Raw genomic sequence first — 16,557 nt, 5'->3', positions numbered from 1 at the left:
AAACCTAAAAGAAATAACAATGTAGATTAAATTAGATTGGGCTCTCTCACCGTGATTCACTTTTATTTCCTGTAGAGGAAGGTATACTGATTAGAACTGCTCCAAAGATTTTCTCCAAAATTTAAAAAAAAAAAATTCTTCTTCTAATTTTCTACTCTAATATCTGCTTATAGTAAATGCCTCCTTAGATTTATTATGCCTGTAATAAGAAAATAACCTATCAAATGGTTCACTGGATTTTCTTCTTTGAATTTTTCAAGGTATCTGCATATAAAATCTTCAGCAGGTAGATGGTGACTTCCGAAGAAGAAAAGGCTTTGACAACAGAAACAATTTCTGGGTGGCTTCGAGACAGTGGTATTTGTTGAGTCTTTTGACCTCCTAAACATTGTCTGTTATTCTTTTCCTGAAAAGAGACTGAATTTGTCTGGTTCACCTGTGTTATTCTACTGAGTATTGATAAACTTTAAATTTTTAAAAATTGCCTTCAGTTGGGAGAGAAAGGAACTTTATATTTCTAAGAGATATATTTGATAGTTTCTTAAAGCAGCACACAAAAAAGGAAAAACCTTTGCAAACTTTTGCACATTCTCCCCACAGTGCCTGTAAATCTCATTAGTATTTTCAATTTGCACTTATTTTTGTTGTTAGCATTTGGAAAACGATGCCTCACGTGTTCTTCAGTGTTCTGATTTCTCATGACCCCTTTCCTCTTGGACTTTTGAACTGTGTTTGATGTTTCTTTGGGTTGTTGTTTATAAGTCAATCATAAAATACTGTGCCTTGGGCACATGTCTCCTTTTGAGCTGCTAATCGTAGAGACCCTGGACAGACCAGGAAGCGCCGCACCCCCCTTTCAAGTTGAACTTCTCTTTGCCAGAGGTTAGGACTTCCGCACCTTGTCCGCAGAGACCCACCGGGACTTGACTCAAGTCAGAAGAGCAAAACGCAGACTATGTCACTGCATAGCAAGTTTCAAGAATAACAAAACCTAATGCTTAGAATACTCACATGGCTTGATCTCTGCCGCAGTACTGCCTTAAGCTGGGCTTGCCATCCTCTCGCTGTGAAACCTGAGTAGCAGCTGTTAGCGTACAGCCATTGCCACATGAGTCTTGCGCTGTACAGCATGTGGCTTAATGGAAGTTGGGTTTATTACCAAATACAAAAACAAACTTCTGCTTAAAAATAAAGAAAAAAGATCTTTTTAACATTAAAAAAAAAAATCTGTTTTTTTTTTCCCCCATAGCCATTTAAGAACTAGGGAGGGTCTGATTCCCACAACTTGGAAAGGTTTCTCATATTTTTCTGAATGGTTGATGAACATAGCACTGATGAAATTAAATTATCAAAATCCCATCTTCATTTTCTGATAGTGAACGCAGGAAAAGATATCAGGTACACATCATAAAACTGATTTGGAATTCCTGCTTTCAGAGAGTACAGCCTTCCTTCGCATCTGTTTAAACTATTTCTTAGGACTTGGCAATTTCACTAAAAATAAGTAGTATCACTGATACTGTCTAATGGGGTAGGAGGCAAGAAATATAACAATACTATTCATAATGGGTATCCAATTCTATCAATACTAACAATTCTCTTTAAAAATCATGCATATGCCTGAGATTGCAAACTTCATCCACTTCAAATGCTCTGTCTTCATCTCATGAGAGGTAAAGGCATTATTAGTCTAAATCTGGGAAATATAAGCCAGGATTATGGTAATTTAAACAGACCTTTTCAAGGCACTAACAAGAAAATAAACACTTTTGCTGAGGGATTTTGACTATGTGTCTGTAAGTAGTACAAAGTTGTTTAAAAAAAAAAAATGAAACCTTTGACATTGACAGATGTGTTTGCAAAGATATGACTCCAGTATTATTAATTTACATGCATATATAAAGTGTTTTTTTTAATTACATACCAAATCCAGAGATTTTAAGAAATGCCTGTAAAAGTAAACATTTATTTAAGGTTCTCTGAATATGCCTTTTGTTTAGTCAAAATGTCTTCAAGACTTGGGTGTCTGCTGGTAATTAATGATGAACTGAGTAAGCTACAGGATCTAAATCAGTCCTTTTTACCCATCTAATTTGCAGTAAATAATTGCAAATATTTGCTTAGAGGTAAAAAACATTTTTTATTACCAAAAAGGGTTTTGCACATTGTTGCGGTGATGTGTGTCTCTTTAGAAAATGGACTTCTCCAAAAGCAAATGAAAATAGGTTCCTCAGGTGACCAAAACTGAAAACCACTATTTCCATGTTTCATTACTCAAGATACAAGATGCAATTAAAGGAAAGTATTTTACATTAAAATCTTGGCTTTGTATGTTTTTTAGAAGGAAAACACCTGGGGAGTAGAAATGACCAGTGATTTCTGTTTTTTCGTTCTTAAACCATTAAGTCAGGCAGTATGTGTGAAAATGGAATTATAAACACATTTATGTCCAGAAAAGACCTTCTATTCCATAGTGTATTAGAACACATTGACATTTTTCATATCCTATTCCTTTATCTTAAGTTTTGCAATATATTAAACTCATAAAAGATTTCAACTCCAACACCACCATACCCGGTCTTCACTTAGGCTGATATAAGCAAGTCGTTTCCATTTCACAGTAGCTTACATTTAGTAGAGTCTGCAGTGCCCACTGGCAGTAAACAACAAGTTATTTAGGGATTATAAACCAGACCATCTCATCCTCTGTCGGCCCCATCTCCTCCTGCCTTCAGTCTTTCCCAGCATCAGGGTCTTTTCAAATGAGTCACTTCTTCAACAGTTGGATGGCATCACCGACTCAATGGACATGAGTTTGAGTAAACTCCAGGAACTGGTGATGGACAGGGAGGCCTGGCGTGCTGCAGTCCATGGGGTCACAAAGAGTCCATGGGGACACAACTGAGCGACCGAACTGAACTGAACTGAAACCAGACCAAATAAGAAACAGGGAGGGGAGCATCACCTACCGAAGGATCAATAGCTCTCAGGTTCAACTTCCAATGAAAGGTTTCTCTCCTAGACCTGAAAGCACTCTGCTTTTTCAAAAGGGACACTGCTGGTCGGTGGCCTTGAGGAAACAGATGGCACCCTCTAATTAGGATTATCTCAGGAGGGGTCTGTGGAAGGTGTTTGTGGAGTTTTTGTTTTGTTTTTAAACAAGAATATGAGCAGGCTGTATGAAAACCATGAGTCCAGACAGGACTAATGAAAGCCAGGCTTCCGTTTCCCCCTGCAGAGTTGAGAGAAGAAAGAGTCTTACTGGCACAGAGATGCAGAAGGCTGGTGGGAAAGAGGGCCACCTCCCTGGAGCTGAGCCCTTTGGCTGGAGGCCAGCCTGAGACTACCTGCAAGGGAGGGGGCAGTAAAGACCCTCACCTGCTCTCTCCCCAACCCCAGCTCTGATCTGCCCTCCTGGGAGTGCAGCCAAAGCTGGAGGACAGGGAAGCCTCGTGATGTGGCCGGACAGGTCTGCCCCTGGGCAGGCAGCAAGCGGGAGAAAGTTGGATGGAGAGGGGGCGTTCTGGCTCAGTGAGCGCCCCAGGGGTTCATGGTTCAGTAGTCATCACTGTTGAGGAGACTGACGCAGCAGCGAACGAATGACAAATGCGTGGGGAGCAGGGGTGTGGAGACCACGGGGCTTCAGTATACAATATAAGAAGAAAAAGGAACTTTACTTCTCCACAGTAGGGAACCCCTGACCTGGGTGTACATTTCGGGGTCACACCTATAATGGAACATGCAGTGGCAGCAACTCCCTGAGGAAAACGTGAAGCAGCGGTCTTCACGAAAAGGAAGGAGTGAAATGAATTGAAGGGGCAAGAAGCATCTTCAGTGGGTGCCAAGCTGGCCCATCTCCACTTCAAAAATATTCACATTCAACAAAAGTTTGCAGATTACACATCACAGGAACCGACCAAGAGCCGAACCATTATAGCAGATTAAGCTTCTCATTTTGCAGCCACGCTCTGATCTTATCAAAATTCTTATCCATCCAACGTATGTTTTCCTCGATAGTTTCGATGGTTTGTTGAACACAACGGAGCTGAGACCCGTTTTCCTTCAAAGAGCTGAAGAATTCTTTTACCTTGTGGGGGAAAAATCAGGCTTTTAAAATTTTGCTTTCAGGTTACACAAATGTAAGTTCAGGCTAGTTAAAACTGAAGCCAGAATTCCAGCATTTGTCAAAATTCTACAGAGAAGGCAGGGCCAGGTGTCTGGATACGATTATGTACATAAACTTGAGCTCTGAAATGAGCTCATGCCTCATGATGTCAAGCGTTGTGTTTTTTTTTTCTCTCTGCAGCTTTTTAAAATTTATTCACAGTTGCCAGATTCTAAAAGACTTCAGGGTTTACCATTTTATAATTAAGTTTTAATCTTGTGTATCTATTTTATGTGTCGTCTGTGACATATGCACTGATGCAAACTTAACATTTTTAAACATGTCTGAAAAAAGCAGAATGTGCAGAATCTCTTCTTTGCCAAGCCAAACAGTTTCAGCGACATAAAGTGCAGTCTTTCTCTATGGCCCTGGCCACGTATGTTATTATAGAAACACTGCAGGGAGCGGGGTTCTTAGCAAGTTATGGTGGTAATACCCCAAACCTTGCCAATTTTTTTTCCTCCTAATCCACAATTGATGTATTGTTCCCTCAAGATAAAATCCACACAACATTCCCCACGGTTTTAGAGAGATAAGAGTCGTTTGTCTATCTCCTCGAAAATATCTGCTGTTGTTTCTCTGCTGGGTGTTTTATCCCCTTTAAGCTCACAGGAGGAATAGGTTGGCTTGGCAAAAGCATTGACCATTGTGCTACTCTCTCTCACCGTCAAGGGTTCTTAACCTTTTCCCATAAATTTTCACAGCATTAATCCATCAATTTTTGATTTCGTAGACAGGAAGCAAGTCTCGGCCAAGATGTTTTATTTATTCAGCATGGATTCCAGACAGTTAATTCCTTAAAAATCCATGTCATAATCATAAGTTTGGGGAGAGGAGGTGGGGAAGAATAGGCTTTTGAAAGATCAAATTCCAATTTTAAGAAATGATTCAGGGTTGTTTTAAAATTAAATCTAAATAGAACTTTTCAGTGAGCTGAAGGCATGCCTTCCCCCTATAACAACCTAGAGACACCCTGCTTCATTGTCCTGCCTTAAATTGTAGCTCAACCTACTGTTTTTCTATCAGAATTCAAGATTAATTAATATGCTATTTAAAAAATCACTCTGGGCAATATCCTTCGATAAACCATCAAGGAAAAGAATATGAAAAAGAAAATGTGTGTGGCTGAGTCACTTTGCTATGCAAGAAAAATTAACATTGTCAGTCAGCTATACTTCAATAAAATGTAAAAAATTTAAAAATCACTCTAGGCACACTTTAGTCAAACCACAACGGTTTTACTAATTGGTCAAATTAATTAGTCCTAAAGAAGCTTAACACGATAGTACTAAAAGATGCCTATAAGAGCTCTAATAAAGCTGGTTGTTCACCCCTGCCTTTCAACTTTTCCGGACCCAGATTTATCACTCCTATCTTCATCTGCCTTGGGAAATCCAGCATCTCAGCTGAGGACATAGATGATTCACACGCCTCCTTGAGAACATTTTCTGTGCAATAAGCAGCCTGATATATGGGTGGGGTAAATGATTAACTTCTCCAGGACTCAGATTGCTCATCTGTAACACTGCAGAGTGATGGTGAGGATGCCATTGTGTAATGTGGGTGAAGTGTGGAACCTAAAGCCCAGAGGGTGTACCAGGGACTCACCCACATCCGTTTCTTCATGAACACTGACTCTGGTACTTCCTCATTCCTCTGGCTTAATTACTGCACAAGACACTGAGGATGAGGCCATGAGTCAGGCGAGCACCCTGTCCTCACGGAGCTTACAGTCTGCCAGAGGAGACAAGAAGTGAACTAGGATGACCGCACTGCAGTGGAGAAAAATAAGCCCAGGCCATGATCGCAACTGGGGAGGAGCTGGCCTGCCTTTGACAAAGTGGCCTGCAGAGGTAATGACACTTGAGCTCGAGCCTCTAAGAATAAAACGAACCTTCCCAGTCTAAAGCTGGGGACAGAGCAAGCCAGGAAGAAGAAGGAAAAAGTGCGGAGGCTTCGAGCTGGGAGAAACACCCAGTGGGGCCCAGGAGCAGAGGGAGGCTGAATGGCTGAGATGGCGAACACAGAAGTGTGCGGGAATGAGCCAGAGAGGTGGGCCGGGGCCAGGTCATTGTGGACTCACCCACACGGGAAGGAGAGGTTTGAGACGTGAAGAGCAACGGGCAAGAGTTCCAAGAAAGGGTCAGTCCACCGTGGGTTGGTTTTCAGGATGGAAAATGGTTTGGTGCTGGCCAAGTGGTAGGAGGAAGGCCTGTCAGGAGGTTATCACTGTAGACCCAGGCAAGAGATGAGAAAGGCTTGGCTGCGCTAAGAGCAGCGAGGCGCAGAGAGGATGGACAGCCGGAAGCAGAGCCAACAGGACTCAGGAGGAAGTGGAGGCAAGGGGAAGGAAGGGCTCGGGATGGTGCGTGCATTTAAATGTCAGCACCACACATCCCATTCTGATAACATGTCAGGCTCTTTCATTTACATGTCCTGACGCAGGGGTTTTGTACCTGATGCTTCCTCTGTACACAACACTCTCCTCCTAAACGTCTCCATTTCCGTCTGCACCTGCTCACACACCCACTCATCATCCCACAGAACAGCATCATCCCTTACCCACTCAGTCACTCTCCTTCCCCTGCCTTATTCATCTTCAGGGCATATAACTACCCGACATAGGCTGATGTGTTCCTGACTGATTCTCCTGGTAGAATATAAGCTCTGTGAGGACAGGGACTTTGTATATCCTGTTTCATCACTGTAGCCCTGACACCTAAAACCGTAACTGCTGGAGAGTAAGAATGAAATACGTCTTGAATGAATTAATGAGAAAATGAATGATCAATCAATAAATGAAATCTTTTGTTGCTACACATCGTCACAGCCCCTGGCTGGTTCTGCAGTCATCACACAGAGTATGTCTGCCGTAGACCTCACTAGAAGGTCAAGCTTGAATTATTGTGTGCAAGTTAATTTTACAAGCCTGGGTGAGACTACTGGAGAAATAAGGGTTGTCATATTTCTTTTTCATTTTTCAAAGCAGTCTCTATCAGTTAGATCATGGAACTACACAACTGAACCATTCCTAAAAAAGTGAATATTAGGCTCTTGGCTTTTATCTAAACGCAACATTTTTAAAGCCATGTAAAATGTGTTCTACAACTTTACTATAGAGAACAAACACTGTTAGAGGAGAGCCAGGCTTCCCAGGTGGCTCAGTGGGTAAAGAATCTGCCTGCAATGCAGGAGTTGTAGGAGCTGAGGGTTCGATCCCTGGGTTGGGAAGATCCCCTGGAGAACAGCATGGCAACCCACTCCAGTATTCTTGCCTGGAGAATCCCACGGACAGAGGAGCCTACAGTCCATAGCGTCGCAAAGAGTTGGACACAACTGAAGTGGCTGAGCACACACATGCACCACAACAAAATGACCCATTAAGACTAAAAAGTTTGCTTTTGTGGAAACCTTGCATGTTCCATGGGTCTCTCTTGCCTGACAATAACTCATACTGTTTTTTCATCTTTCCTTGGCTGCTAGGAAGCTGTGATAAATGTAGAGTACAACTGCAATAAATTGTCCCCAGCATAAATCCATCATACAATTAACTCTTTCTGAACATTATGCAGCTTTTTGTTAACATTGTTTTATATACAGACTTTACAAGTGGCCTAAAATTCTTTCTGAAAGTAGATACTACATAAAGTAAGTAACGGGAAACCATGAGCTTGAATAATGGAGAACCTAGTTTCCAGACCAGCCTCTTTCAAAATAACGTAGATGATCACTTCAGTCACTTATTCCTCCAATAATCACTTTTAACATCCTAAACAGGGATTAGCGGAGAAGGCAATGGCACCCCACTCCAGTACTCTTGCCTGGAAAATCCCATGGACAGAGGAGCCTGATAGGCTGCAGTCCATGGGGCTGCGAAGAGTCGGACATGACTGAGCAACTTCACTTTCACTTTTCACTTTCATGCATTGGGGAAGGAAATGGCAACCCACTCCAGTGTTCTTGCCTGGAGAATCCCAGGGACTGCGGAGCCTGGTGGGCTGCCATCTATGGGGTCGCACAGAGTCGGACATGACTGAAGCGACTTAGCAGCAGCAAACAGGGATTAGATGTCTAAAGTAATTTTTTTAAGCCCTAAAATTTCCAATGGCAGAGCTAAGACTTCTATGTTTGGGGAGAGGCACCGCTTTCAATTATTTGTAATTGATTTTTTGCTAAAATCAAAACCACCATACTGAACAAAACACACATCCAGAAAGAACATGCACTCAGTGACAAAATTCATTTCTAACTCAGCAGGCCCTTCAAGTATTTTGCTGATCCCCTATTTATTAGATAACCTAGTAGCTAACTGTCACTTAGGTTTAAAAAGAAATATTTTTATTTATTTTTATTTTTTTTTACCTCTTCGAGCCGTGCTCTTGTTGAGAACTGATTTGTTGTTCCCGTTACCATGTAGGCTATGGAATTTGAGCCAAGTTCAAACCTAGAAATAGAAATTGTCAAAATGTATTATGAAGTATTTGCTCATTCCATATGTACTTTGAAGTGCCTCAACATATGTTATAGCAATCCACCAAACACTAGTTAGGCATGAAAAAGATACGACATGATCCTTAGCTCCAAGGGGCTAAGATCTAGTTGTAAAAAATAAACACACCAGCCACTGAATAAAAGCTTAAGTACCCAAAAGAAAATGACACAAGTAATAAGTGCTACTTATAAAGGCAGATGCAGTGCGCAAGTACTAAATAGAAGACTTGGATTGAACTGTGCAGAAGAAGGCTTCATATAGTTCACAGGGTACAGGAAGAGATTATTCCACGTGGCGTGAAAAACTTGACCACCCAGATCCACTAGTTAGCACTGAATAAGAGTTTCATATTTTCTAAGGATATTTTGGGTACCTCTATCTCCTATCTTCAGTCAAAAGAATCCCTTTGGATAACCCCTGGTATCTGACAAACTCGGCTAAAACACAGCGAGGTTCAGGAATTTTTCCCAGTCACGGCACAGTTTTTGGCACGACTTACTTTTGTACAAGTTTGTTCCAGTTTTCCCTCAGAAACTGCCAGGCCAACGGATATCCCACTGGGTTTCTGCCAATAGCTCTAAGAATATCTGGAAACTCTTGAGTTTTTATTACATCTCCCTTAAAACTTTGATCTAGTAGCCTAGAATGATTAAGAGACGTGTTAGCAATGAAGAGGCCCTGGAAAAAGTTCTGAACTTTTTAATACAATGATTTGTGAAAGAAAAAAAGCTGAGAAACTCACTATAGCCACATAATAATAAAAACTAACATTTATATTTACAACACCCCTTCTCATATATTCTCTCTTTTTGCTCACAAGTGGCTAAATAAGGAAACCAAGTATATATTTCTAAATGTGTTAAAGATACACAAATACATACTCCTCAAAATATTTTTCCTAACACTCGCTGCTCCCTAATTATTTACCATACACATTAGATGTGCTCCCTCCTGCATAAATGTTCCCAGCAGAAAACGCGGTTCCTGGCCAAGAGAATGAAAATAGATGCCAGAAGGATCTGCTCTCATTTAGTTCCTCTTGGCTACATGAACATGAATGAATTACTCACCACTGAAGCTTTTCTTTATTTTGGCTGATACAGAGAGCAAATTCAATTTGGTTTTTCTCGGTACTGGACAATGACGACTGGTATTTACTATAAAGAAAATCCCATCCTTCGAGGGTCTGGGCCCCCACAGCAAACACTGCCAAGGTCACATCGTTGGGCAGGCTGTGAAAAAGAACACAGCAGGAGAGAGGCTGGGATGAAGGAAGTGTGTTTGCGTGCAGGAGACTTACTTATGAAGTGATAAACTGCTCCACAATCAGAGATGTGTGCTTGGAAATATAAACAAAAACAACCTCTTTCCTTCAGTAACATTTTATGAAAGAGGCAAGAAAGAGTAACTGAAATTAGATTTTAAGTAGCTTTCTCAAAAATACACTGTGAAATGCCACTTCTTTAAATACATCTGTTTCTAACATACTTGAATGATGCCAAGTGACTCAATAGGTAGTCACTTTTCAAGACAAAAGAAAAAAAATTCAAACTAGACTTAAGATGAAGTCTATGAACAAAAGTCAGGAACCCAATAGGACCACTGTTTGCAGGCACTTCTTTAAATGGAAGTGTGTATATTGTTAGCTTAGTATTTCCTGCATGGGATTTAAGCCACAAATGTAAAAGGACTTGGTCCCTGCCCCATATCCCTCTGTGTCCCCTCCCCACCTGTCCAGAGCTTGAGAAGCCTGAAAAAGCTCCGATGAGAGGCACTGCCTCTCTTCCTGTCCAGCACAGCTGTCTCAGTCTAACAAGGTTTTGTATCCTTGTGTGTGTGTGTGTGTGTGTGTGCATGCGCGTGTGCACTCAGTCATGTCTGACTTTGCCAGGCTCCTCTGTCCATGGGATTATCCTGGCAAGAATACTGTAATAGGTTGCCATTTTCTACTCCAGGAGATCTTCCCAACCCAGGGATAGAACCTATGTCTCTTGCATCTCCTGCATTGGCAGGCAGGTTCTTTACCACTAGAACCACCTGAGAAGCCACCTTTGTATCCTTGAAGTGAAGCGAAGTGAAAGTTGCTCAGTTGTGTCCGACTCTTTGCCACCCCATGTCACTCGTGTGAGAGTCGTGTCACACTTTGCCACCTAGTCCATGGAATTCCCCAGGCAAGAATACTGGAGTGGGCAGCCTTTCCCTGCTCCAGGAGATCTTCCCAACTCAGGGATCGAACCCAGGTCTCCTGCATTGCAGGCGGATTCTTCACCAGCTGAGCCACCAGGAAAAACCAAGAATACAGGAGTGGGTAGCCTATCCCTTCTCCAGAAGATCTTCCCGACCCCAATAGAACTGGGGTCTCCTGCATTGCAGGCAGTCTTTACCGACTGAGCTATCAGGGAAACCCAAAAGAAAGGATTATCTGGGGCCAAGTGAAAGTCGCTCAGTTGTGTCCTGACTCTTTGTGACCCCATGGACTATAAAGTTCATGGAACTCTCCAGGCCAGAATCATGGAGTGGTTAGCCTTTCCCTTAGCTCCAGGGGATCTTCCCAACCCAGGGATTGATCCCCAGTCTCCCACATTGCAGGCAGATTCTTTACCAGCTGAGCCACAAAGGAAGCCCTTTTGTATCCTTAGCTATACAAAAAACCCCTGTAAATATTCTAATCCCATTCTAACTGTTCAGATATTTGACTTTTATGCATAGAAGTTTCCTCTTAGCATTTCTTCGAGCAGAAAGTTGAGAGGGGCATAGATAAATCTAAAAGAAAAAATATATATATTTTCCCCAAAGAGCACAAGAGTCTTATCCATACTTGTTTCTTTTTTGCCCCCAACATTGAGTCATGATGATGGAAAACAGAAAAGATACCCCTTACATGAACAAACTAGTTGGTCAAAAAAAACGGACCTGAGGTTTCCACCAGCTTCCTGCCACTGTCTGAAATAGCCTTCTGCCTTCTGCACGCAGGGCTGGTACTTGCGCACGCAGGCAAGGAGGAGCAGCTGACTCCGCAGCATTCGCTCTGAGATGGAGCCCTCATCCGTCCACGTCTGCTTGTCAATGAGGTCCCTCAGCAGCCTGATGAGAAAGGCCTGTGGGAAAGCCACACTGGTTACCAGTCATCTCGTGGTTTTATAGAACTCAGTACAACCTCGGGTGATGAGGATTGCTTCTTAAAGCTTAGGCCAACTCAGATTTTCAAAACCATGCGGTTCGGTTTCTATTTAATTATAAAAGGGGTCAAAAGCAACAAATGATGAATGATTCGAGTATTTTCCTAACCATCTTATAAACATATACTTAGTCTACTTAAAATCAGGATGGGCTGCCACTTTCAAAACACAGTAAAAGAGACAGTTGATGTGACATTTTGAGAGCAAATTATACAACAAGACTTCATGACATTTTGCCAAAAGTAACAACTGTGTGCCTCCTGCTTAAGTACCTGAGTCCCAGAAAATCTTAAGAGCAACCATCACAATACCAAAGTAAAATGACAAAAAGAATTAGCCACACAAGGGAATGACAAGCCCCTGAAACTTAAGAAAAGGATCTGACAGTGCCATGCCTGTTTTTAGTGCCAAAATAAAACCGAAATCCTCACAGGTCAACTCAGATATGGAGATAATGGCGATTTTCTTTAAAATATGTCAAGACATGTATAAAATATACACCATGGTAAGAAATCTTTTCCACACCCACACCAAAGCAAACCGGTTATCTAAAACTATTCAATTTATTCCAGGCTTTTACCTTGAATTGAGTTTCCACTTCATTCATCTCTCTCTTCTCCATTAACTTATACATCGGTATCAGCTCATTCAAACCTTGAAACACTGGCATGATTTCAGTTTCATGCTTCAGGTACAAGGTTAAATCCAAGGCTTTTTCAATTGACAGCTTTCCAATGCTGGTCAAGAGACACCGGGGTTAGCAAGCTTCCAGCAAAATATTTTAACAAGCTTCCAGCAAAATATTCAGTCAGATACAGACAACTCCTTACAGATAATGACCTTTATTCTAATAGCTTTCCTGTCAAACATAACACATGGCATGTTTGCACTGTGAAGGAACTTTCTCGAATAGCAGAGCTAGGGTTCACCAGCTCTGCTAGTTGTGGTTAAGACACAATGGCAGCAGGTCAGCATCTGTCCCTCTAGGAAACACCGAACCGTGCTGGACTGCCAGAGTGAAACGGGAACTGTGACCGAAGATCCCTCAGGAAGCTTCACCGAGAGGCTGCCACTCAGTCAGCAGTATGAGTCCCTGGAGTTAACACATCCTCATCTCCATTTCAAACAGAAATTGAATATAAGAACAGAATTTTGGACTCTGTGGGGGAAGGCAAGGGTGGGATGATTTGAGAGAATAGCATTGAAACATGTATATTATCACATGTGAAACAGATCTCCAGTCCAGGTTCGATGGATGATACAGGGTGCTCAGGGCTGGTGCACTGGGATGACCCAGAGGGATGGGATGGGGAGGGAGGTGGGAGGGGGCTTCAGGATGAGGGACACGTACACCTGTGGCTGACTCATGTCAATGTATGGCAAAACCAATACAATATTGTAAAGTAATTAGCCTCCAATTAACATAAATCAATTAAAAAAATTTTTACAAATAAAAAAGAAACTGAATATAGATCTAAAAAATTCATCATGATAATGAGAGTTGGTCTTAAAAGCCTCAGTGGTAGGGTACACACTCACATAAGTAAACAGTGATTTAAGTAGCGGTGCGCTGCGGAGGGGAATATATTCAGGCAGGCAGAAACAGCTTCATAAGCAACCCCTATCTCTACCTCCCACTGATTTCTGTCACTGGAAGAACTCAACATTTTAGAGCAGAGAGACATGGAGCTGAGAATTACAGTATTCTCTCCCACTTGGGGGATTCCTCTTGGACGTCACTTCTACCTAAAGAGTGAAGAAGTTTGAGTTTTAGGCATGGGGAAGATTTCCTGAAAAGCCAGTGTTATGGGGCAAAAAAAAAAAGTGAACATTATCCTCTCCCACTCAAAGGTCATTTGGCTGGACCATGTCCTATGAGCTACATGCCATAAAGATGCTGCGACGTCCAGGCATCCAGTTTGGGTAGCGTGGGAGCGTGGGGGTGGGACAGGGGAACTGCTCTCCTTTAGTCCAAGAGATGTAATGACGACAGCTTGGGTCTGGGCGACCTTAGTCTTCTAAGAAGCCTTCACCCGGCAGGGAGAAACCTGATCTGTTACATACAGCAAGGCCAGGAAAAGCTGCTGGGCTAGGCTTTAAGGGCCAGGCAAGGGACTTCTCCGGGATGTCCGTCTCCTGGTTTTCTACACTTCTGCCTTCATCTGATCCAAGTTGTTAATGAAAAAGATTAAAATACAGATTCCTTTCTTTACCTCCGTCCTCAGCAGACACAGATAAGAGGTTAATCCTGAGGCTAAAAGCAACCCTGAATTGTTAGGAGAACTTGGGAGAAAACATCCTTCAATTTCTTATTAGCAATCAATTGTTTTCATCTTTAGAAATCAGAGATTTGAACGATAACTTTCAGGAATAAACCAAGACTGTGAGGGGGGCTTGCATTACCTGACAAGCTGAAATGCATTGTTAATGAGACTGGCCCGATCGTTACTGCTGATTGCCGTGTGTGTTCCTTTTAAAAGGCCAGTCAGAGAGTCCCATCCATCATCCTCATAATGCACAATGTAATAGCCATTCATTCCGACATTAAATTTGATCCATTCCACCTCTTCTGGGAGGATGAGCACATCTAGAGCAAATAAAGTAAATCACAGCTCCGTTTTCTCTCTTGACTGGTAAAAGCTTTTCTGATCAGAGACTGGACAAGGAAACTAAAGGCAGGCTTAATACTCAACAACTTTAACACTGAAATGAGTTTCATATTGAACACACTGCTTTAAGAAACCAGAAAACAGCATCCCTCCCAATAGACAAAAGCCAATACTAGTTTAAGACATGAATTTTGTGAGATTTATAGACTTATGAGAAGAATGCTGCCATGTTTCAGGCCCCATGTATGATACAACCCATCAATGTTAAAGTCGGGGGCGATTTTCCCAAGTGTCTCTCCTCCTCATGATTATATAACTCACCTGTTTTATTCCCTACCTGGCAAGATATTGGCCTTCTTTTTTGCAACCGGACAGTATTTTCAAACCTATATTCTTCACTAGAAATTGAAAGTCAGGGATCTGCTGAAGATGAAGTCTGACCCAATCATTTTTGTTTTAACCAAGATAAATACCCAGGAAAACTGATTATCTAAATCCTATACATTTAAACGGTTCCTTCTTGAAGTACACTAGTTAGGTCCACAATAAATTACCTGTTCTTGTCTTCAGCAAAAAGCGTTGGACTGCATCTGATTTGCTGGTAATGAATGTCAGTGGGACATGCCACAGGAACCTAAGAAAAGGAAGACAGACAGTTGACTTGAGATTCAATGCAAGCAGTTCCTAAATCACCCACCATGTGCCAGGCACTGGCTTGTTTAAAGAAAGAGGGTACCTGAAACAGCTAGAGTTAAGAGCTCAAAACATCCCAGCCCATTTCCAGCTTTGTGGGAGCTGCCAGTTCGGGTTCGATTCATTCTTCTTGGACTCCTTGAATAGAGCTAGGAATCTGGGCTCAAGGGAGCCCTGATAGTCTCACAGAGATCTCAGGGGCCGTGACTGTAAAGTGAGACCACCAGAAGTAGGGGAGTTGACAGCCTGTGCCTTCTACTAAATCATATACTCAGAAGAGCACAGCATCACTTCCGTGGAATTCCTGCCAAGGATGCACAAGCTGAATCTGACTGTGAAAAAATAAAACCAGCAGAAAACCCAAATTAAAGGACAGTCTTTAAAATAGCTATCCTCTACTCTTCAAAAATATCAAGGTCAAGAAAGACAGACTAAGGAACTGGTTCAGAAATCAAAGAACTAAAGAGATGTGACAAGTAATACAATCTGATCCTATATTAAATCCTGAACCAGGTTTTTTCTTTTTTTTTTCTTTTGCTATAAAGTCATGATGAGGACCACTGAGTAAAGTTGAATAAGGTTGATACATTTGATAATAGTATTATATCAAGTTCATTTCATAATTTTGATAAAGGTTCTGTGATTATATAAATCAATTTTCTTCTTTTTAGAAAATACTACTTAGGACAAATAGATGGGGAAATAGTGGAAACAGTAACTGATTTTATTTTCTTGGGCTGCAGACAGTGACTGCAGCCAGGAAATTAAAAGACGCTTGCTCCTTGAAAGAAAAGCTATGACAAACCTAGACAGCATATTACAAAGCAGAGACATCACTTTGCCAACAAAGATCCGTGTAGTGAAAGCTATGGTTTTTCCAGTAGTCATGTATGGATGTGAGAGTTGAACCATAAAGAGGCTGAGCGCCGAAGAATTGATGCTTTTGAACTGTGGTGTTGGAGAAGACTCTTGAGAGTCCCTTGGACAGCAAGGGGATCAAACCAGTCAATCCTAAAGGAAATCAACCCTGAATATTCATTGGAAGGACTGATGCTGAAGCTGAAGCTCCAATAATTTGGCCACCTGATGTGAAGAGCTGATTCACTGGAAAATACCCTGATGCTGGGAAAGATTGAAGGCAAAAGGAGAAGGGGGCAGCAGAGGATGAGATGGTTGGATGGCATCACCGACTCAATGGACATGAGTTTAGCAAACTCCGGTAGACAGTGAGAGCCAGAGAAGCCTGGCATTCTGCAGTTTATGAAGTCACAGGGTTGGACACGACTTAACAACTGAACAACACATTGAAGTATTTCAGAGTGAAGAGGAATCATGCCTCCAACTTACTCTCAAACAGTTAAAAATATGTTTGCCATATATACAGAGAGAAATAAAGATCATATTTTTGGAATTGTTTGA

At 41.8% G+C, this 16,557-nt stretch overlaps 2 protein-coding genes across 14 annotated transcripts in view; one reads left to right on the top strand and one right to left on the bottom strand.

Moving 5' to 3' along the window:
- CAST (calpastatin) overlaps window positions 1-326 on the top strand; it is a 131,887-nt gene extending 131,561 nt beyond the window's left edge. For all 8 annotated transcript variants that reach the window (XM_044948531.2, XM_044948530.2, XM_025292205.3 and 5 more), the window contains one exon: window positions 261-326. The gene's annotated coding sequence lies outside the window, so the exon portion shown is untranslated. The remainder of the gene's footprint in view (window positions 1-260) is intronic.
- Window positions 327-1,921: 1,595 nt separating this feature from the next.
- The window catches only part of ERAP1 (endoplasmic reticulum aminopeptidase 1), a 37,616-nt gene continuing 22,980 nt past the window's right edge, over window positions 1,922-16,557 (bottom strand). For all 6 annotated transcript variants that reach the window (XM_025292203.3, XM_006064449.4, XM_044948524.2 and 3 more), the window contains exons 12-19: window positions 15,000-15,079; window positions 14,240-14,423; window positions 12,417-12,573; window positions 11,571-11,755; window positions 9,728-9,889; window positions 9,157-9,297; window positions 8,528-8,609; window positions 1,922-4,087 (exon numbers count right to left, since the gene is read on the bottom strand). In XM_025292203.3, the coding sequence (XP_025147988.2) occupies window positions 3,932-4,087; window positions 8,528-8,609; window positions 9,157-9,297; window positions 9,728-9,889; window positions 11,571-11,755; window positions 12,417-12,573; window positions 14,240-14,423; window positions 15,000-15,079 (1,147 nt within the window). In that variant the 3' untranslated portion in view covers window positions 1,922-3,931. The remainder of the gene's footprint in view (window positions 4,088-8,527; window positions 8,610-9,156; window positions 9,298-9,727; window positions 9,890-11,570; window positions 11,756-12,416; window positions 12,574-14,239; window positions 14,424-14,999; window positions 15,080-16,557) is intronic.

The sequence above is a fragment of the Bubalus bubalis genome, chromosome 9 (genome assembly GCF_019923935.1).
Source record: "Bubalus bubalis isolate 160015118507 breed Murrah chromosome 9, NDDB_SH_1, whole genome shotgun sequence".
NCBI classification, from domain to species: domain Eukaryota; kingdom Metazoa; phylum Chordata; class Mammalia; order Artiodactyla; family Bovidae; genus Bubalus; species Bubalus bubalis.
This window is presented reverse-complemented; position numbering and strand designations above follow the sequence as displayed.